The following is a 22,900-nucleotide window of genomic DNA, read 5'->3' as shown; positions in this document are numbered from 1 at the left end:
GGTTCAGCTAAGATAAATTACTTTCCTGCCACATGCTAGTTTTGAGATACTCTTACTGCAAAGAGGCCTAAAAGGGGAAAGCTCTGATGCACTGACTAACACTGGGAAAAATAGAGGTATAATCCAGCTCACTGTAGTCCAAGTGGGTGGTGCGTGACCATGTGCCAGAGCCCTTCCCCATTTTCTTGGAGGCAATGGGAAGCTGCTGCTCAGTTTCCATTTAGCTGCACTCACAAGCTGGAATGGCCTCTGGTGCTGAGATCAGGTCCTCGTTTTCCCCAGGAGCTTTGAAGTGCCCTTTTTCCCATCTTCTTTTGGGTTTGTAGGCAGCAGGTCTCCCACCTCAGCTCTTTGCAGCAGGCAGCAACACCCTACTTGTCTTAGCTCAGTGGCAGCCCTGGCAATAACAGCCTGGTGCTCCGTGGCAGCTAGCAGATGGCAGGCTTGGTGACAGTATTTGCTGCTACTTGCTGGAGGCTGGGGATGGGAAGGACAAGAGTTAGCTGTTAGGTTGGATTAAGTGACAATCACAGTTTCAGTGGTAGAGAGAATAAAGGAAAGTGATATGTGATGGAGAAGGACAAGATTAGGCTGGCCTTCCTGAGCAGAGTACAATCAGGAAATGGCCACTGAAAAATAAAAAAGAATAGCAGAGCTGCTTTTAAAAGTCAGTGGGAGAAATAGATTTAATGCATGTGGACGCATGTTTATGACATTGCAAATATCTGAAACTACAGCTCTGATTTTTTTTTTTTGAAATCTTTCTGAATTCTGAAGGAGAAAATCATGGTGCTTGGTGAGGTGGGGACAACCAGACTTGGCAACCTGTGTTCCAGAGTACTGCTGGACCTGGCCCGCTGGACTCTGTGGTTTTGATCCCAGTCTCCATGCTGGAAAAGGGGCCTGTTCTTCAGCTTCATGTTTAATTATGACTTATACTTCTAACCCAAACCCACGTGTAAACAAAAAGAGCGTTTTGCCTTGTGACTAATCCAGCTTGATATGCAAAGAATATATTTATTTGCTATTTGTACCCTGGCTTAGTCCACATGTGAGTCAGAAATTAAATATGTAGAATAATAACAAGACCAGAAGTTTCTACAGACAGGTATTCCTAGTGGTTGTCAGTTACCAAAGATGTTACCTGCACTTAGAGCAAATAACTGTTTCAGTGCAGGACAAGGAAGAAGATAGTCAGGTGTCCAAAGAGCACAAGTACAAGTACAGTGTGTGGCTGTCCTGGACTGAAATGCAGTCACAGCTGTACAATGACATATCAGCCATGTATTGCATTACCTATTTCCTTTTCTTCTTTGATCTTGGGATGCTGCTTGTGAGCCAGATGACCGTTTGCAGCAGCTGGTTGGTGTTACTCATGGTGAGCAGCATTCCCTTTCCGCAAGAAGCCTTGAGTGACTGACTCAGTCTGGCCAGAGCATCTGCCCCGCTTCAATACCTACAACTATTTATACCTGTGTCAAGTAGGAAGGAAAAAGCCCTGTTCTTCTGACTTGGTGGCAATTTCTGCCCCTGTATGTAGGTGCCAGCAATTGAGAAGTGGCAGTGTGGGGGGAGGCAAAACTGCAGGTTTTATGTCAGTCTCTAGCATGAACCTCATATGAGCACTTACACAACAAATGAGCAGCATGCAGTATTTTGTGGCCTGTCAGAGGATGTTAGCTCACTGCTAGTCATGTTTGCAGGATGTGTGACATTCTGGAAAGAGTTTTACAGTGAAGTTTCAAGAAGGAGATTAATTGATTGTGATAAAGACATGTACAGAAGTGGCAATGATATGATAGAAGGCTCCCAGTGATGCTGCACTAACTGTAATTAGATGGGGTGGTCTTTAAATGATATTGCATGCTGTGGCTTGGCTTAATAACCTAACATTAGTCTTCCTAGAGAAGTCATTAGTCTGTTGCCAGTGAGATATTGCAGACAATGACATAGAAATGTCATTCCTTCCTTTATGTTGACCAGGTTATTAGCTGAACAAGCATATATTTAACTCCCCATCTTTAATGATTAATTACCTTGTTACTTAGTATGACAGAACATAATCGCCACAGAGGCAAAGCAATTTTATAAGTAAGGAGAATGTCATGTTATTGCCCTAAAGATCAGTCTTGCAGTAGCACTGAAATTTACTCCTTTCTTATACAAGAAAAATATCAATTGAAACCCACTAATCTTTCTGTCCTTCAGTGTCAATCTCCCTCCATGTTCTTCTGCTCAGAAACTACAACCATCCCCTCAAGTCCAGTTTGCTTATCATCTGCTTTTAATAAGTACAGGGAAGACCTTGCCCAGCCTTTTGTGAGATGCCACCAGCCTGATAAGCAGATAGTAAAACTGTGTGATACAGGAAGGCAAGTTTCAGAGCTCTCGGAGTCTCATGGCTTTGGTCTGTGCATCACCTTAGCCTAGAGACAGGGATGGAATTACCATTGGGTTAATGCAAAAGAACATCTTACGGGGGGCAAATGGCTACCTGATAAAAACAGCAGCCTTCCTCCTGCTGCAGGGCAAGACAGGCTTACTCTTTTCAATAAATACCTTCCTTGCTTGCTGCTAGTCTGCTTAAGCAGTCCAGACTCTTTCAGTAATTAGGGTCAGAGTGGTTAAAATGCCAATGCATCCTTACATGTGGAATATAATCAAATGAGTTCAGTAATTAATATGGCATCTGCTGCTGAGAACTCTCATTTCCTTCTGGTAGTAACAGGATATGTTCTTTTTTATCTTTTTTTAAACCACAGTAGCATTCCAGGGATGTGCCATAATATCCTTTTTCTCCATCTGGGAATAGTGCAGTAGATAATTGTCACTTGCACTCAGCTGGTCACGATCTTTTTTTTATTAACTTATCATAGGGGAAAAAAAAAAGCTTACACTGTTTCTAGTTTTACTCTCTTTTGTATTTGTAATTAGTAAATATGCTTAGACCATATTAGGAGATGAACATTATTACATTTTATTTATGAACGTATCTTTTTAAAGTGCTGCAGGAATTCTCCAAGCAGAGAGAACGGCTTTGCTTATGGCCATGCATTGATTTATGAAATGTCACTGGTAGTACATCACCCCGGGGAAGCAGATGATATATTAGATATATTCATCCAGGTTCTGCACACAGACATCAAATTACAGCCTGCTGGCCAGACTGCAGTGGTATCCATTAACGTATTACCCTGCAAGCTGGCAGCATGCCAGCCATCCCTGAATTCCTTCCTTCAGGGGTTTATAGGCCTCCACAAGAAGTCCTTCAGTGTAAGACTATAAGGGTAAAAGCGACAATTCTCCTTGGGTTTCTGTGGCAGGCCTCACCATTGGTACACAAGGAACAGCCCTTGCCCTGATTTTCAGTGACAGATACGGATGCTCAGGAGAATGTTAGGCCAGAAAGCTGCCCACCCTAGACAAGACTGGCTCAGGGCTCAGATTTTTGCCAGAACTGAAGTTCACTTTGGCTTTGCTGTTTGAAAGGTGACCTAGAAGCAGACTTACAAGTGCACAAAAAAACCTCAAGACAGCAAAATTTGCCAGTGATGAAAGGGTTGCATAGTGCCTACAGAAACCTCAGATGACAAGAAGCACGAGTGAGGCCAGCACAGACTCTGCTCTTGGACTCACAAAGTGAGTCAGACCTTCATGGAGTCAGCGTTTTCCATACCCTGCCAGCTCAGAGCAATGTGACTGTGCCTGTACCTTCAGGAAAAAGCAATGTACAATGAAGTGACTGTGAAATACTACCATATGATGGTAGTGTGCATGCCCCTTGTTGGGGAAAGGGCATTTGGGACTCATCTAGTTGCAGATAGATTCTTCCCACCTCTGTTCTTCTGTATTACAAATTTTGCTGGAAAGCCTGGCCAGCATCTGTGAGACTGTGCAAGAGGCATCGTGATAGGCAATTCTGTGGCGGCTGGAGAAATCCCATCTGAATTGGTCAAAGCTTCCCTTCATTAACGGAAAGCCCCAGATGATTCAGAGAAAACCACGCCAGACTTTGAGGAAGGTCTTGTCCCTACCCTCCCTGTTGTTCCTATGAGCAGGAGGTTTTGCTTTCCTGGAAACCTAGCAGGCAGGAGTATTTCCCTTTTTTCCCGTCTTCCTTTGTTGAGATCTCCTCAGTTGCTATGCATGATGCCAGTTAAATGAGGCGATCCCCAGAGAGGATCCTGCCCTCTCTGGCCTCTGAGGGTGTCAGTGTGATGTTGCCTGCACTGGCAGTTCAGCTTACCAGGACTGGCAAAGCACAGGAGTAGCAGCACTGGGCCCTGCATGCTAGGCCGCGGTGCTGCAAGCTGCTCAGGCCCGCCTGTGGCTGTCAGTGCACACTCACCTTCTCCACTCCCATTGCTGTGTCCGCAGGCACAGCCCTATCTCTTGGGAAGGAGCTTTTCCTCACAGCAGCAGCTTTCTGCTGAAGGATAACTTTGGAAATACTGTTGTCCCAAGCTCAGTAGCAGTCCTGCTCCATCTGCCGTGGGTGGATTCTCGCTGCAGAGGAACCACCTTGCTTTCCGAGGCATTGAGGAAAGCAGGCTCTCCACCAAAATAGCCCAAGCCTTGTGACCAGGCATGCGTGACCCCAGGGCGTGGATCGCCAGCCAGCCCCTTGGTCAGCAAAGGCAGGAGACATGGCTCAGGGGCCCATTTGGATGCTGGCTGTGACAGCAGACCTCTGCCTGTGCCTCCGGCGAAGGCACCAGGTCAGAAACAGGACACTGTGGCAGCCTGGGTTTGCCCCAGGCAACGGAGCCATGATTTGAGGTCAAAGCACCCACGGTGGTTAGCAGAAGGGCAGGCTTTTTGGAGGCATCCCTGCACTAGACTGCTTTGGTTTTGGCTCAGCCTGCTCCATCCAGTGTGCATGGGTGAGACTCCAGGTCTGCCCCATTGCAGGTGGCTGGGGCCTTCTCCATTCTGACATAATCCAATACAGCAATTAGGTGGAGGTGCTCCCCAGACGTAAGCCTGGGGGTTTAAAATACCACGCTGAACAAATAGGTTTTGACTGCAGGTTTTGGAGTTGACCGACTAGGTGGATGTCTCCTAGGCATTCCTTTCTTAAACAGCAGTTGTTTCCTACTCCTGTATCTAAAACAATTCTAAAATTCAATCCAGAAATACACCCTGCATTTCTTACATTCTTATAACAAATCCAGAGCCTTACTAAAGAAAATTATTATTTTTATATCATTTGCAGAAACAAACCTTTCCTAGAAAGACAGGAATAAGCAGATTTGTCTGTAGTTAGAAATCCTTGTTTTCTTTGAGGAGGTACTAAGTGGTAATGTAAGAGATGAAAAATTCTTCTTTTTAAAAAAATCACTGCAGTCCAATGTGGAATTTAATTTTGCTTGAAACTTTCAAAGGACTCTGAGTATTTCATGCTCAGGTTACGAGACAAAACGTAGACTCGCAACTCTTACTGTTAAAAATCTAAACATTTATACATTTCCATATGTTCGATAAATCCCAGAGAGATTAACCAGTCTGCTGTATGTCTAGTGATGCACGATGTCGAACTGCATTGTGCTATGGAATAAAATGGTTAATGAGTGAAAGTGTGTCACTGTGTGAAGGCAGAAAAGTTGCCTACGGTGGCCAGAACAAGGAGTTTTATCAAAGGTCATCTAGAGCATAAACATTTTTAAATAGTCATATTAAAACATTATTTAGAATGAGTTCTTAAGGAGGGCTTTTTTCTAGTGGCAATTGCAAACACTTCTCATCATGTTAGAACAAACATAACCTTATTTTGTTCTCCTGTTTGTGTAGAAATATCATGGCTCGACACAGTAAGTCGCTCAGAGCCTTATGCTACCTTTGTTTCTATGAAAACCATGTCACTGTGGTGCTAAGCTAGCGCCATGGGCCACGTCCTGGAGCTTTAATTTGTTTGGTTTTTCCTCTGGCTGACAGACCTGCAGGTTCTTAAGCTCGCACTCTAGTTCTTCTAGAAGGAAATATGTTGCTTGGAAATGGATTATTTTTACTTGTGTTAATTCTTGCTGTAACAATTAATGGTGATCTCACTTTGGAGTGCGTTCTGTTACCTGGATGATGATTATATATGGTCTGGCTTTTGCTTGACTTTGTTTTCTGGTAACATAATTGTTGCAATGCCATCAGAATTTCCTTTGCACAAAATGACCAGTTCAGGAAGAGCTGCTCAGATACCTGTAATCACTGCCTCTGGTGTTTAGATCCACCAAAACAGTTCCATATCAGGTTTCCCACTTCTGAGAGGAAAGGGATACTCGTGTGTCAGAATAGGTCTTCAAGGATGTCCTGGAGACTCCAGCAGTGGGTGGGACACTCACAGCTATGTTGTTCTGATCCAAGGCACAATCTCCTTTCCCGAATTCTGCAAATGTGGCCCAGGACAGTTGCTGGGCACTATAAAAAGGCTTTCAGATTGCAAATTATTTGTTTCAAGACTCAAAATTATACAATTATTGCTATAATTACTCATAATTATATAATGAATTAATGATATCTAATCATAATTTACAATAGAATGAAAATGAGAACTGTCAGTATTCAGAGAATGGATTTTCCCCTCATATGAAACTTTAAGTTTGTTTTTGAAGGCTCCATCATCTCTGGAATGAGTCTGTATTGTGCCTAACAAATGTGTGTAAGCAGATTTTTTTCCAAAGCAGACTAGGCTGGGGTTTTTCCTTTATGATTTTCCTGATGAAAAAATGTGGAAATACCTTTTCAGAGAAATAAAATGCTCCAAGAGAAAATTGAAATTTTGCCTTAAAAAAAAAAAAAAATCAGTTTTCTGCCAGGAAAACTGAACAGACGGAGTCCCACTACCTGCCTGGAAGGCTCCTGCCAGTCTCACTTGGCAAGAAGGAATAAGCTTGACGAGTCGCTCGACTAGAAAAATGTCCCTGCTTCAAGTATGCCCAGATGGAACAGGTTCAAAGTTTTATTCCTCCCATTTGTTTAATATCTTCATTTCTTTCCATGCAGCAAAAAGTCCATTTTCTGGTCAGCTCAGTCCTTGAGCCCTTGCTCCAGTTCTGGCAAGGAGCTTCTCTGTGACACAGGTCATGCTGCTTTGCCTTGCTCTTCTAAAGAGAGGTGAACAGCTGTGGTCTCCAGAGCATCATTACTGGTGTCAACCATGTATTTCCAGGCTGAAGAGTCAGAAAAGCCAAAACTAGTGACCATGTTGTCTCCTCTGGGAGAGCTACCCAAGCTGAACCCTTGCAGCAGCCTAGGCTAGTCCTGCTGTCCCACTCCAATGTACAGCAGATGGTTTTCAGCTGCCACTTTGCTGCAGGGCAGTCCCGCAGCTTGATTCATCCCTTAGAGTACTAGTACCTCCCCTTTTTCCTCTGGTGTCAGCCTATACACTAGCTCCTAGGCAGCCTGATAAGGAGTTTCTTGTAACAGTTATCAAGCCCATGCCTAATAATTCATCTGAACGTACTACATTCCCGCCTGGGCCCGGTGCTGGCGTGCAAGCTGATGAAATGGAGTACTCTGGGTGCTGCTGGGCAATTGCTTCGGTTAAGGAGGCAAGACAGAGGATCTTAGCTTGTGCTGCAGCTGTTTGCATGTTTTGCATGTTGGACTGTGTGCCAGAATCATTGCGAACCCCTTGGATTTTCTGATGGAGGCTAAAAGGTCTGAAAAAATAAATAAATTACGAAACAAATTCCTATACAGAAAAGGAGAAATCACTTTCTTTCCAGCGAGGAGCTGGGAGGGAGCCCAATACCCACTTCCTAGAGTTAGAATGGTACGGAAGTGGTGAATAAACTGCCCCAAAACTCCTGCGCAGTCCAAAGGAATACCTTGGCTCATATGGCCTGGGGAAGGACCTTCCATTGATTTGCAGCAGTTTAGAGTAGCACAGCTGACAAAAGCAGGCTCTTAGATGAGAAACACTATCTCGAAGATAGGAAGAGAAATTGTGGCTCATGAGATCTGGGTTCAGTTTCACTTGCCTGTATTTGTGCGAGAGAAGAATGTGGTTTGAGAAGTTCAAAATGCCCTGTGAAAACACACAGCTGTTCCCTTCATTTAGAAGTGAAAGACAGCTCGAAAAAACCTGCTGTAACCCTAGCATTTGCGGTTCTGCCTCTCTCAATGACTTACAGCTGTGCAGGCACTCGAATTCCCTGTGAAACTCAGACCCACAGGGCAGCACGGCATGAAGGGATTGCCATAGTAACTGTTCTTTGTGTTTCCAAAGACTGACGGACTGTTTTCAGAGGAAATTACATAGAAATGTGACATTCACTGTCTTTGATTCATCAACGGAGTATTATTTTTATCTAAGTTGCAGGACACTCATGAAGGTTGCTTTTTTTTGTTTGTTTGCATTTGAAAGTTTCTGGGTATGATTTAGTCCATGGCTCTTCAAAACAGTTTTTAATTTGTAATCTAAAGCTGATAGTTGAATATGTATCTTAACACAGTTTTTGCTTCTGCTCAGAGCACAGAGTCATGATCTCCACATCAATGCCTTCTTCACCATTCATATTTTTCTGGTGTAAGATTTCCATGGCTTGAAGCCACAGAAATATGAGTAGTATATACCACAAAGCTGTCTAAGGAAGTAGTACTATTAAAAAATATAATTGGATCTGACTTTATTTCACTTTGCTGAATGTAAGCTATAAAAGAATGTGTAAAGCTCTCTGCCTGGCTTGGAGGAAGGTCGTAACTGTAGTTCTGGGCATAAGACAGCTGATGTGTCCATCAGGTCCTTCAAGTTTTACATTTGGAAAAAATACAAATGGATGTTCAACTTCGTAACATCTAATCTTTATGACAATTTCATGTCTATTATCAAACACATCTGATCAAGGCTTTGCAAGAACTAGCAGTAATTAGAAACTTTCAAACTTTTCTGATTTCACCTGGAGAAATCATACCAAATGGAGTGATAGTTTTCAAGTTCCAATATGCTTCTCATGCTTTGAGCCTTTCATGGCACTAGAAGATTGAAAACCAAGAAGATTCAGGGTCACCAGCCAAAAAATAAGCCTTGGAATATTACGATAGAATTATTCCTGAAATTCGTCCCTTAACTTCTGGCTGAACTACATCCAATTTATTTTTTATTTAAAAAAAAAAAAAAAGACATACAAACTAGACTGTCTACTTGAGGATTTGAAACCATTTGAGTAGATTTCTTGGCCCCACTATGCCTTAAATAAAAACAAGATTTCTGAAGGTTCTGCAAGACCAACATCTTGAACAGAAAAGCTGAGGGTTTAATTACTCATTCTCATATGTGAGTCTGCTAGAAAATGTATGCAAAAATTATAGCTAGCATGGTTAATCAATATTTACTGTAATATCATACTTCCATACTATGAGGGTTGAGTGTAGGAGAATTCTTAGTGGAATCAGGGATATTTGGAAAAGAGATTTGAATGGACAGCAGAGATAAACAAACCTTGGCTGTTTTTCTAAAGATCATAGATTCGATTCTTTGCATGGAGACAACTTTACGGTGATGGCTTCAGAACAGAGAAAAGTTTTTGTTGAAATTCTAAAAGGAAGCATGCCAAAAATTCACAATGAGAATGTTCAGACATGGTTTCTGTGCCAGTAATTTGCTGGGTTGTGTTAGGAGGATGTGCTCTGTGAGACAGAAGATCAGATGAACTGTGGTAAAGTGATAAAGCACAAGGGTTGCTGTTTTTCTAAACTTTAAAGATTATAGTAACACAAATAGAAATAATAAAGCAACTCCTAGCTTGACAACAACTAGCAATCTGTTATCACAAGTCAAAGGTAATTTAGCCAAAATGTCTCATTTTTACCAGTTTTTCGAAAATTATACACCTCACAACTGAAAAATGACATTAAGCATTGGGATTTTGGGTGAGGAACATAGATGCATATTCAGTGTGGTTTACTGGATTTGAAAAAGTCACAAAACTAGGATTTGAAAGACCCTTTAAATCTGTTTGGAGACAACTAATGTAAAGAGGCTGAAAAATTGTAAGCATCCACTATAGAATCGTTTCGGTTGGAAAAGACCTTTAAGATCATCGAGTCCAACCATTAACCTAAGTTAACCTAACCAAGTCCGCCATTAAACCATGTCCCTAAGCACCGCATCTACACGTCTTAAAAATACAGCCAGGGAAGGTGACTCAATCACTTCTCTGGGCAGCCTGTCCCAATGCCTGACCACTCTTTTGGTGAAGAAATTTTTCCTAATATTCAATCCAAACCTTTCCTGGTGCAACTTGAGGCTGTTTCCTCTTGTCCTGTCGCTGCTACTTCACCCCATCAAAACATGTATTAGGTGTTTTCATTTAAATATGAGTATATGATTAAATTTAGATCTCAAGATTTAAGTACAGGAATATTTCTTTAGCATATTATTTGGGTTTTGGGGGCGTTGGTTTGTTTGTTTCAGACTGGTGATGTTTTAAGATCAGCCTGGAAGACTTCTTATCTGTGTTTTGGGAACAGAAGGATTTTTCAGGCTGACTACATCTGCCAACACATTATCAAAATACCATCACATAGAATATGTATAGGAGATCAAACTTGAAGTGTTTCTAAGCACAAATGTTCAGAAAGCATGACTCAGTCCACTTCTCCTCCAAAGCAGGACACTGCCACAAGATCGTGATACAAGAAAAAAATAAGCTCCTGTGAAGTTTGCTTTGTGCTTTTTGAGGATTTGCTTGTATTTTGGTTTTCAGTTTGTCCTCACAACTCTGAGAGGTCCTGGTGATGCTGACTGCTTGGTTTTCTCCATCACAAGCTTGGTCAGTCCTGAAATCACCTGAGTGCAGCCTTGAAGAAATGAAGATGTAAACAGAGTTGTCACCGAGGAGTTTGGAGGCACTGAGCATGATGTTAGATGCATGACCAAATCAGATCTGTAACATCCCCTTTTTGTTTCTATTTCAGTTTATTGCCATTTGCCCTTTATCTTCTTCCCCAGCAACCCCCAATACACACCAAAACAGAAACAGCAAAACCTTCCTTCTGTACACAGTGTGCAGCCAGGTTTAAAGACACACTGGAGTTATATTTGCTCAACATTTCATCCAAATATTTCCATGCTCCCCAGAGCTCATATTGCTGTGCCAAGGTGGCCAGTGCTTTCTCTTTGACAACCTGTACGAAACATTAAGAACTGGGTAGCTGGTTTTCACTCACTGGGATATGTTTTGTTTCGTTTCAGCTCTATGATGGGCCTGATGTACAATCCAACCTGATAGGAACTTTCTGTGGACAGTCTCTTCCACTGGCAGGGAGCACTACAGCGACCAGCATCCATGTGGTGTTTTATTCTGATGGACTGAACGCTAGAAGTGGGTTCCAGATGCTGTGGCACGTTAATGGTAAGTTAACCAGGTTTCCTCTGGGAAGGTGTGCTTCCTTCTTGCCTGTATGTGTAATGGAGCTTATGCCACCTTATGTCAGGTTGGTAGAAATAACCCATTACAACTCTAAAAACATTGCGTTTCCTCATAATTCTTCAGATACCTTCCCAGTGGATGTTTCTGCACATGCACACCTTAAAGATCATTTCATCAGAGACTGAGAGCTGTTAGTGAAATATGCCTTCATTTGCTGGAGTAGGCATAGGGATGAGGGGCATCTGCATGATGTCTGTGCTGCGCAGGAGATACGTGCTATTACCGGGGAATCATGGATGACTTGAGCTTTCTAATGGGAAACACTTGGCCCTCAGACTTGTATTTTCTGTGCAGGCTTCTCTCCAGTTTTCTTTAGTGATGCTTGTTTTCTTGGGTAGCGCGTTCACTTCCAGCTGCCCCCACCCCCCTTCTCTGCATGAAATAACATTGGCCAGGATGTGCTTTGGGTGTTTTTTTCTCTTGTTTTTGCACGTCACGAAGGCTGTCACAGGCCTCATTAAATAGGCAAGCATGCACACCAATTATAAACAAATCAGTTAATGATTGTGCAACTGCTAACTATGTTTGCAGTTTCTTTGTAAGTTAGACTACAAATACAACTTTTTCACTGTGGTTATTTAGCAGCGATATTGGACTGTAACAAGATTAAATCGTGTGCCATTGTGCAGCCCATCAAAGAGGATCCAACCTTGAAAATAATTAAATCGCCACAGTTGCCCTATCTGTCTAATCAGTTCACCCCATTCAGCTTCGACAGCATTGTAAAGCCGCTGAAATGACTGCGGAGGCCCCACGGTGGGTTGCTGAGGTGTGTGGCGTGCTATACATTGTGGGAGTAGGAGTTCCTCCCTGCTACCGCAGGCTGCTGGCATTCGCGGGCTCCGAAAGGGCTCTCGTCGACTAGACAGCGGTGCTTTGCATTCAGGGGAGGTTAAGGAGCATTTCTGGGCAAAGGAAGGACGTATGTGGGAAGAGTGAGATGTGTGGCAGGAGCCAGCAGGGAAAGTGCTGTGGCACAAAGGTACGTTCTTGTGCTTCGAGGTGATGTCATTCTGGGACTGCACAAAAGAAGAAAAAGTGGAGGCTTTTGTGCACAGCCAGATGACATCAGCTCCATACAGTAGCCATGGTGCTGGGTTAACTCGCTTTTCTAAAGCTTTCCAGAATCTGCCTGCGTGGTAAGCACTCTTGTGCTTTCCCTCCACGTCCTCCCCCAAGCATTTCCCGGACTCTCCAGCCCTCCCTCCCACCCCTCTCCACTTTTTTTTTTTTTTTTTTTTGCACTGACACATTCACTTCTGTGTCAGCCAGCACTGCCTCTCTGTTAGTTCCTGCTCACTAAATAGGCTGGCTCCTAAGGAGTGTCATTGCTGGCTTTGAACGTCACAGCTGTAGCTTCTGACAGCCTGTAAAATGAGTGTGGGTTCCTCCAGCGCTCACCACAGTCGTCATCTTTTTGTTCATTTCAGGCACCTCTTTTTTTTTTTCTCGATTGGTGTCGTGCGCAAACTTGGGTATTCCTCTCACCCTTGGTGGCTATGTTGTCTGGGCATACACCGTTTTCCTAGACTGGCTGCAGTTACATATGTTCCTGTGGTCAGAGTGCTGTATTTGCTTCTCCCTTCTGAAAATCTTTCAAATGCACACACACACAAAAAAAAAAAAGCTCAGTGGAGAAAGTCTTAGTCTAGGGGAACTCATGAGGAGATGCAGCTTTGAGCTGGGTATTTCAAAGTGAAGCATTCAGGTAAGAGTAAATCCCTAAGAGAATCTTAACCAGGATCTGGTAACATCTCACTTGACAAGAAAATAACAAGGCTATCTCTATTGCTGAGAGAAGAGCTTTTATTTCTGCTCAAGTGACAAATGTGTGCTCTAGAGTTCAAGCTGCTGTGAACTATTTCTCAGGCTGTCCCTGTGCTCCTTAACGGGCAGTTGTGAAGCATCTATGAGATATGTATCAAGGGTATTCACATGCTTTGGTGATGAGAGCCACACTCATTTCCCACCATGTGCCTGATAGAGTTCACTTCAGATGCTCTTGCCAGCAGCTTTTCTTGCGGTTATGAGGTGATCACAAAAAGCCAGAGGCTTACCTCGTTGATAACTGATGTGAGAAGTCCCTGCTGCCACATGACACAAATTTGAAGTGTTTTGATTTGAAACTTTCGCATCTGATCTTTCCAGTAGCTGAGCCACTGTTTTTCAGTTGCTGAGCTGGGTTGCTGAAGGAAAGCCAGTCTGTAGGTTTTCCCAAAGATAGAATTAGTAACTAATTTTAGGAGAATGTTGTTATTTATGCTTAAGCATGTCCTATGTAATTCTAACTTGATGGAAAGCTGTAGTGCAAAGAATTCAATTTAAAAGAGGTTTTGTTTCTGAAATAACACTGTTCGTCTCAGGGGCTTTCATTTATGAGGCTGAATTTAGAATTTATTTGGCTTGATCACTAACGTTTTCTTCTGCAGCCAAGGCCTCTAGAGGATTGTTCACCAGAGGAAAGCTTGAATCTGCAAAGTGCTCGTTCCGCTTCTTCTCTTTATTAGGAAGCTTAATATAGGCAAATATATTTGAGGGCATATATTGGGCCTTTGAGAAAGAAAAAACTCTTGGTAACAATGTGGATGTTGCAAAGATGGCATACCAATTGAATTGCTTTCCCTAAAAAAAAAAAACCAGGAGGCCAAAAGGGCAAAGGTCTCTCAGTGCAAAATTAGACCAGTGACAACTGTCACAATCTGTGAAGACACATATTTCCTAGACCTGTCACTTCCCTTATTAAGCAATGTGTACGTAGGAGCTGACTGCTTTATATATACATCTGCATTTCATTGGAAGCTTATCCATTAGACTGCTTGATTGTAAGTAGAGCTTATAAATTAAATTGGCTCTTCTCAGTACAATCAAAATTTGCACCCACTATTCTGTTTTCTGTGACACATTAATTTCCCCTTTAAAAAAGAAGCCAAGCACACTATTGAGAAAAGAATTATGCAGCCCCAAAGCATTTTTCCCTTCACCATCTTCCTTCTGTTGGATTTCCTTAAGAAATGGAAAGGCAGGGCAGGGTGTGGAGAAAGCCACTTGGTTCTTGAGAAGAAAAGTTTTCCTTACCCTGGGTATGTATTTTCAGAAGATGAAAAGTATTAAAAGCCATACAAGAACTAAAGACTGGCATTTTCAGTGTATGTGTCAGGTAAAATGTGAAATAGTTGGTTAGTTCTTCAAGGGAGTGTAACAGACACGAGATTAGGATGCAGGAGCCATTCACTGCAGACATTTGCCAGGCATCTGTTGGGATTGCTGGATAGAATATTGCATTGCAGGTCAATGAGAGAGCTGAGGCCCAGATTTCCTAAGCCTGATTCATAGCTCCGCTGTTGATTTCTTGTGCAGCCTTTGACAAATTGCCATTTGTTCAGTTTTCAAAAATGACTATTCCTTTTTGGTGTCTTTCTGTCACATTAAGTCTAAGGATGTGCAGGGTCTGATCCTGTGAAGTCCTGAGCCATTGTTTTGATTTGGGGGTGCTGCCATGTTCGGAGCTGACTTTTTTATTGCAGTCTGGCTATGAAAACCAGACATATTCTCTATGAGAGCTAAGGATAAATCAATTTCTGGTTCTTCAGCAAGCCAGACCTCCTCTCACCCCCCAACTAATATATAAGGATAAGGGCAAAAATTTTCTTGAAATCCTTGTTGCTGAACAATCAGTGTCTGAGAGGTAGAAAATAGCTCTTTTTTTAAACACTGAACACTGGCAGAAGATACAGGAACTATGGCCATTCAGTATCTTGGAGGATTCAGCTAATCTTTGAATGCCTAAATGTATCTGGATCCTAGTAATCTATTTATTATACATCTTAATGATTTCAGATTGGAACATGTTGAAGAAAATAACAGAATTGAGGAGACTGGTAAAACAATAATAATTAAAACTACAGAAGGGATTAATGAATCAGAAAGAAGAAAAAAATCCCATTTCTCACTTGCTTTGTTGAATAATATGCTATGAACTGAACCTACTCAAGAGAGCAAAAGATTTCAGACACAAATCCAAGTTATACTTCATGCAAGTACTAGTGTAGTACAGGCAAATGATCATACTATGTGCTCCTTGCAGCTAGAGTCAGTTAACGTTTGCTGAAATATTTCACCACAAGCACAACAAATGGAACAACTCTGCATCCTTTCATTTCCCTAACTTTGATTTTACAGGAACAGTGCCACCTCACTTCAAACTTTATGGAGGAGATTCTTCTTGCATGTGGCTAAAACATACCCATGAATAAATCCAAAAACCTTGCATATAATAGAGGTTTCCACAGATTACTATTTCTTTATTCAGCTATAATTATTTATGAGAATAGGTTTTCTTCCTTGGTTAATGAACACCATCTGCTAACCAGACAGGCAGTAATATAGAAAGACGCCTATAAATCATCCCTTGCACAATCTTCAATGATTACTTTGACTTTAGCCAGGGGAAAGCAAAGACACCAAATATATGTTTCTTGAGCTTTCTATTTGTTGTCTGATTTCCTAGCAACTAACACCAGGTTAGGTAGTCGTTTTAAGTATTTTTCAAGGGAATTCCAAGACCTTTACACTACTAAAAGAGCACCTCCCCTCCTTTCTTCCCCACCCCCCCCTCCTTCCCCCCCTTGGTTTAACTCCAGGGCTGAAGTTTTCAAAATGACTGCAGGGAGGTCTGCACAGACTGGGCATATGCTGAAAGCAGTTCAGTCCACAGTGCAGCTGACTGTGTAGCTGTCCACATACAAGAAGATGTGTATTTCTGTGCTGAGCAAAACTTTTCAAGAGGTGTCACTAGGTACAGAATGGTTTCAGACTATTCACTGTCACTTCAGTGAGAGCTGAAGTCATGCAACAATTATAGGTTCTGCTTCCTTATTTTTATTTAACCCTGAAGACCAAATCTCTTTTACTTTATTGCCAAAACCAGCACAAATTCCATTTATTTGAATAGAAGCAAACTCTTAACCTGATGTTTGCAGACAAATGTAAACGTTGGGAAAAGTTTTGTATTCATTTAATGATGATGCCAGAGATGGAAGAAGTTTAATTAGCTGAGATGATTACATCACTATTTAAACTTTTCCTATTTTGGTATCTTAATACAGTAAAAAACCCTCAAAACCATGGTACATACATATGCATGATTCAAAAAAACAGGAATGGCATTTCTCTTCAAGTTTTCCTTTTAAATGCAAAATCCATACATATATTCACATATTTTCATATAGGTATGTAAATAAATATGCATCTGCATCTACATCTTCAGCCTGAACGCCATTCATGTGAATGTAATTTGTTAGATATCTTTTCTGATTACTCTAAATATCTGCCAAGGCAGATTTCGAAGCCAGCTACAAGGATCTTAAGGCGGGGAATCTGTCTTCATAGGTAACACACAACTAATATGAAAAATACTTGCTTGATGGCTTGTATCTGTGATCCAATCAAAGAAAGAGATAATGCTACAAGAATTTTGTGTCTAATGACAGTGGGGAAGACAGTGAAATGTAATAATCTATAGACTTTCTGCCAGTTAGCCAGAGAGTTCAGAGACTATGTTTCTGCTCTTATATAGAGGTGCCTGCTTGTATATGTAGGTTACTCAAAATAGTTCAGCCGTGAAGTTCACATATTTGCAAAGATCAGAGTTCTTTTTTCAGCTAGTAGTCAGTGAATAACTGAAGTCAGTCATAAACTCAAGCAATTTCTGGTTTGTTTGCAAACAATCAAGGAATGATTGCCAGCATGAGTTCGGTACATTCATTGTATGAAATAAATCAGAGATCTAAACTTTACCTCCATTTTACTGGAGCACTTAAGAAGAATCACTTCTCTTTTAACAAAAAGCCTTTTCTGGGAACATTTCTAATTGGGAGAAAAGGAATGGCATATTAACAACAGCTTGACGTTTTTATTCATATGCTTCACGTACCTCATCCAGAGAATATCGACAGAGCTCAGTCAACCACTCTGGAGAGGGAGCGTGAGTAATCGGAGTGCTACCTGCAAGGGTTGCATAAAAAGAGAGGTCTGTGCTTCAAAGTGCAGCACACGATCTTTCCACTCATCTGAGCCATTTTGGGTTTAAATAAAAAACATGTCTTTGTGGCTATCAGGAAACTCTTAGTAGGAGAAGCTGAGTCATAACTGCCTGTTTAGTTTTAAAATGTTCCCAGCTTTCTTCAGGCTGAGATAAATAGCAACTTGCTTTGTTCTCGCCTGCTGAAACTCCCCTGCCTCCCGTTCCCACCCCCTCAGGAGTCGAGCCATCAAGTCTGTTTGTTGAGAAATCTTTCTGTTTCCCAAGCTGGCGAGGCTTTTCCCTCCTGAAGTCTGTCCTCAGCAGCCGTGTCATCCCTGCTGCTGAGGGGAATCAGAGTAACTCACCCTGCAGATTCAGCTGGAAGGCTCCCCCCTGCCAACACCTTTTTTTCCTCCAGTTGTAAAAACCCAACAACCTGGTTTCTTTGGAGGAAATATTAGTCCATCTTCTGATGATACTGGGGAAAAAGAGAAAATGGGGTGGTGGACTACAGTGAAGCTTTCTTCCTCTCCGTGTCTCTGCTGAAATGTTCCCGGTTATCAAAGTTTCAGGGACATTTATCCACTGGCGCTAGCAGGCCTTGGGGAAGTGAGTGCACAATCTTTCTCTCTTCCTCCCTCCAGAGGGACTGAAGACAGGATTGGTTTCACATACCTTTAAAACCTTCTTTTACTCCTTGATGGAGGCATCAGGTAGCTTGACAATGTAGCTTTGTGGCTGCAGGGCAAATCACGTGAGGGTTATGGAGCATCATGTGCAGCAAGGTTGGGGAAAAAAGAGAGAACTAAGCCAGTAACAATTCACCTGCGAGGTCAACCTCAGCCAGGTAAAGGCTTTCCTGAGTTATAGCTAACTGTTGCTCCATTGTGTGAATTCTTGGTGGTTTTCTGGTGAATAAAAGGTGGTTTTCTGGTGAGTACCGAGTGATGGACTGAGAGAGATCTGTGTTACATTGATGACGTGGCTGGAGACACCCTCCTCACATCTGCATTTAGATAGCTTTTCTTCAGTTTAAAACGCATTCTTATTGCTTTGTTCCCTTTCTGACCTGCTGCTCTTTCCTCTCATAGACAGGTATTTTAGAATCATAGAATCACAGCATCATTTAGGTTAGAAAAGGCCTTTAAGATCCAACCCTTAACCTAAAACTGCCAAGTCCACCACTAAACCATGTCCCTAAGCCCCACATCTACGTATCTTTTAAATACCTCCAGGGATGGTGATGCAATCACCTCCCTGGGCAGCCCGTTCAGTGCTTGATAACCCTTCCAGTGAAATTTTTTTTTCGTAATATGCAATCTAAACCTCCCCTGACACAACTTCAGGCCATTTCCTCTTGTCCTGTCGCTTGTTACTTGGGAAAAGAGACCGACACCACCTCGTAGTCCAGAGCCAACTGTGGAAAGACTCCATGATGGCAAATGCTCTAGAGGCTTAGCAGCTACCCTTCAATAACCATGTTTGTCACAGAAGGTGACAAAGGTAGAGGAAAGTATTTGCATTTATTTGAAAAACTTGATTTATAGCTTTCCGAGGTGGGGGGAAGTGTTAAGCAGAACAACCAGATACGTTGTTCAAGTTGCAATTTATGCCTAGACTGTGTAATCAGGGGCATTTTACACATCTGTGTGAATTAGTTGAGAAGGTCAGAGGGATAGTTTATTGGTTCTATGTTAAAAAATGTGTCCTATAACTAAAAGTTCAGATGCTATCTATTACTTCTGACATACCACAATATTTGCCTCTGGGAATATACAGGTCATGGTTTGTTGGATGGTTTTATTAATTATTTTGGGGCTTTTTTGCTATGTGACAGGACTTTCCCTCTGGAGATGAAACCGAAGAGATTGATGGAGCATGGGCTTTGCTTGCAAAGCCCAAGTGACCCTGTAAAAGCTGTGTAAGCACAAGATTAGTTAGTCCCTAAATGAAACACTTAGAGGCTTGTGATACAGAGAGGAAAATCATGCTGCTGCAAAGCAAAGTGACGCACACGTAGAATCAGGTCAAACACACAATTCCCTTGCTTCCTGCATGTGATGGATACACAGCCACCCCACTGGCGTCTCTAAAGGTGAGGTTTCATGATGAACATAGCTGACCTAAGTCTGTCCTGACACTGGGAAGGGCTGTTGTTGCCTTCCCACCCCTCTGTCAGCAGCCCCCAGGGACTGGGTCAGGGAACCCAACAAAATGAGGTTAGTGTAGCCGTTGCCATGTCTCCTTAAAGCCGTGATAAAACTGCAGTCTCAGGTGTTCAGCTACTTTGTGCTGACAAATCAGGGCCTGCATTTGATCATTGTTGTGCACAATTTTTTTCTTTTTTTAAGCGTGGTTCATAATAGGCAAGAACTCAATCATCCAAGGGGATAGGAGTGAGGTTAGGACAATACATTCTTGTCTGAAAATCCGTTAACTTTTCAAATATGTCATGTCTTACAATTGCACAGTTACAATTCAACTGAAAACCCATTAAACCCACCAAATGTCAGAAAGCCAGTTTATCCACTGTGCTTGGCAGCTTGCAGTCGTGCTCAGTGGGCTGAGGGAAACTGCATTGTCTTTAATTTTATGATTTCTAAAGCAGTGGGAAATGGCATTTTTACAACAATAGGAAGCCTGCCCTCCCCATGATAACTTAGTTCGTGTATTAGTTCAGGTCAACAACAACTGAGGGTGGATTTGATTCAGCTTTCTAGAACTGATCACAGTCAGAGGCCAATACAAAATTGTCAAAGCAGATGCAGAGGTATGGTGAGAAACATGCCAAAATAGGGGGTGAAGTGCTTACTGCCCAGGCAGTGCCAGTAGGTCAGTTCCTGAGTTTCTCATCCCTGTTAAACCTCGGTTCCCTGTCGCAGAGCAGACCCTCAAGCCCAGTATGTACATTTGTGCAAGAAATGAGTGCTAATGCTTGTCCTCATTGCAGAGCTGTCTGTGAGTTTTTCCAGAGCCCCTCACTGACAGGCTGCTTTGCTGTGTTGTCAGGTTGTGGAGGAGAACTCTCTGGCCCTTCTGGATCATTTCACAGCCCTGGTTACCCCAGCAGATACCCAAGCAATAGAGAATGTATCTGGTACATTCACACAGCACCTGGTAGCAGCATTCAACTCACCATTCAGGAATTCGACATTGAATATCACCCAAACTGCAACTACGACGTTTTGGAGGTAAGAGCATTAGATCTACTCCTTAAAAATACACGTTACAGGCTTTTCTTTCAGGAGCAGATCATCCCAAGGCCTGCAGGAGCAGAACAAACAGTTCTACTGTAATTTCCCATTTCTGCTGTGGTTACGGTTATGTTCCATTGATGTTGTCACTGATGCCAAAATGCTCTTAGGATTTTTTACTTTTATGCCTTTGGTGTCTGTATACCATAATCAATAATAATGCTAGGCACGGTAAAAAAACACAGTCTAAAAGTCCACGTTTTAGAAAGAACTAAATGTAGGGTGCTGTACCATAGAGATAAAATTTCCTGATGTAAAGGAAGATAATGGATCACTAGGGCGATAATTTAGGGGAGACCTTGTGTAGGACCTTCCAAGAAAGTGGGGATATTTATAACCCTGAGCACTGAAAACTATGAAGAATCTTTGTACTCAGAAAAAAACAAAATAAAAGAAGAGGCAGTGTCCTAGTGAGCTTAAGGCAGCAGAACAAGGAGAAAAGGGACCTCCCTAAGGGTTAACTGACCTGTAAGAGACCTGTAAGGCTGGATGGTCCTGTTATATATGACATCTCATGTTGGGAAGCAGCCAGGTCACCAATCCCATCTAACAGAATAGACTTCCAGTGAAGGAAGGAGGGTTAGGAAGTAACTTCAGGAAGAGATTCTTTAGAAGTATAGACTTTCTAGATCACTCTTACTTGAGACATTTGTGATCAATCACCAATGGATTTACAGTTGTTGGGTCTTGTGATGTTTGAATGTGTTTTGTAATGAACTCAAAAGATTAAGAGATCTTATACCACTCTGCTGGGACCTTTCTTCTCCTCTTCAGGGAAATATGATGTGTGACTGGCATACAGCTAGAGAGCTTTCTGTCCAGCACCTATACATACTCACTGCTTCCTATTCTCACCTTTGTAGCTTTGATTTCTCCAGCCTATTGTCCTTAGTGCACACTCATCAGCAATATTCCTGGAAGATGTAACCCGCATCCCAAACAGGTCCTAAATATACAGTGGCCAGATAGCTCTGAAACAGGCTTCCCTAGCTTAGGAATGTATTGTCTTTGGGACTCCTCTAGGATCTGGACATGAGGAAGTTGTTCCATGAATTCTCCATCAGTAGCACTGGTAAGTATGACTCTATGTCACACCTCTGACACCAGTGCCTGTGAGTAGGTGGCCTGTGTTGGTTGGTTTGGGTATTGATGAAGTCTGTAGTATTGCAGTTTCATTGTTCTTTGTGCCTAAAATGACTAGATTGAAGCCTGGAAGCTTCAGTTATGCCTCTGTTGCCCAGAGGAATCCATTAAACAGCTACAAAATCTAAGTCTGCTGTGGTTGGCCATTTCTTGAATAGTGCAAGGATAATGCCTACATCCGCAGGAGCTCACCCAGGAGCTATCACAATCCAGTAAGAGTACATATGGCTGGCAACCATTCGTTTGATTACTTTTTGACTAGTGGGGGGCTGGCCTAAAACAAATGAGTGGGTTGCCAGGCACAAATTGCTTAAAGAACTTGTTTAAGAGGATCTTACGTTTTTCTGCTCTGCACCCCTGAGCAAGATATTCACCTTAGGTTTTGGGTTTTCATTCTTTACAATTTCAGACTTAGTTGCTATGCTTTTCTTTTTCCCAACCTTACTCATTCCTCCATCTCAAAGATGCCTACCTTGCTGTTTGAACTTCCCTGCCTTCCTACCCTCACAACTGGCATGCCTCTGAGTTACTTGTCTCCTGCCCTTGGCTCGTCCAGTTCCCAGCACCTGTCTCTGATCTGCTGACAGATAACCTGATGTAAATCAAGTTGTTGGGGAAAGTTGGTTCATGTCTTAGTGCAAGATCAAAGGTTCTGCCTGGCAGTGAACAGCTTCCCCTGCCGAACTGCAAGCATTTGGTGGAGCTTTATGTACATACATATTTTCTTGCATTTGTTGTTACAAAATTGTACCTTCGCAGCATGATTGATATATTCTGCACAGAACAAATCATGACTCAGATTTAGTGAGGATTAAAAAAAAAAAAGAAAAGAATGTGGTTAACTATTTTCAGGAGCTGCTCTATTTTGTAATCTTCTTTCCTGTAGTTGTCTATGTTAGCTCAGGCTAAAAACCACACACACACAAGTTTGCAAAATGTTGGGCAAAAAGAGGTTCCTGGTGTGCCCTTGACACAGTGTATTTCAGTGATCACTAGGGTTTCAAAGTCCTTTCACTCTCACATTGTCTTCCCAAGAGTATCCTGTCTAC

The 22,900-nt window shown here is 42.2% G+C and overlaps 1 protein-coding gene across 1 annotated transcript in view; it reads left to right on the top strand.

The window, feature by feature from the left end:
* LOC104516813 (cubilin-like) overlaps positions 1-22,900 on the top strand; it is a gene marked incomplete at its 5' end in the record, with an annotated part of 105,659 nt that overhangs the window by 5,081 nt on the left and 77,678 nt on the right. The window contains 2 exons of the mRNA XM_010161265.1: positions 11,195-11,354; positions 20,464-20,645. Coding sequence (XP_010159567.1) covers positions 11,195-11,354; positions 20,464-20,645 — 342 coding nt within the window. The remainder of the gene's footprint in view (positions 1-11,194; positions 11,355-20,463; positions 20,646-22,900) is intronic.

Source organism: Eurypyga helias, unplaced genomic scaffold (assembly GCF_000690775.1).
Source record: "Eurypyga helias isolate BGI_N326 unplaced genomic scaffold, ASM69077v1 scaffold27521, whole genome shotgun sequence".
In the NCBI taxonomy this organism is placed as follows: domain Eukaryota; kingdom Metazoa; phylum Chordata; class Aves; order Eurypygiformes; family Eurypygidae; genus Eurypyga; species Eurypyga helias.
Note: the sequence above shows the minus strand (reverse complement) of the source record. Positions and strands in the feature narration are given on the sequence as shown.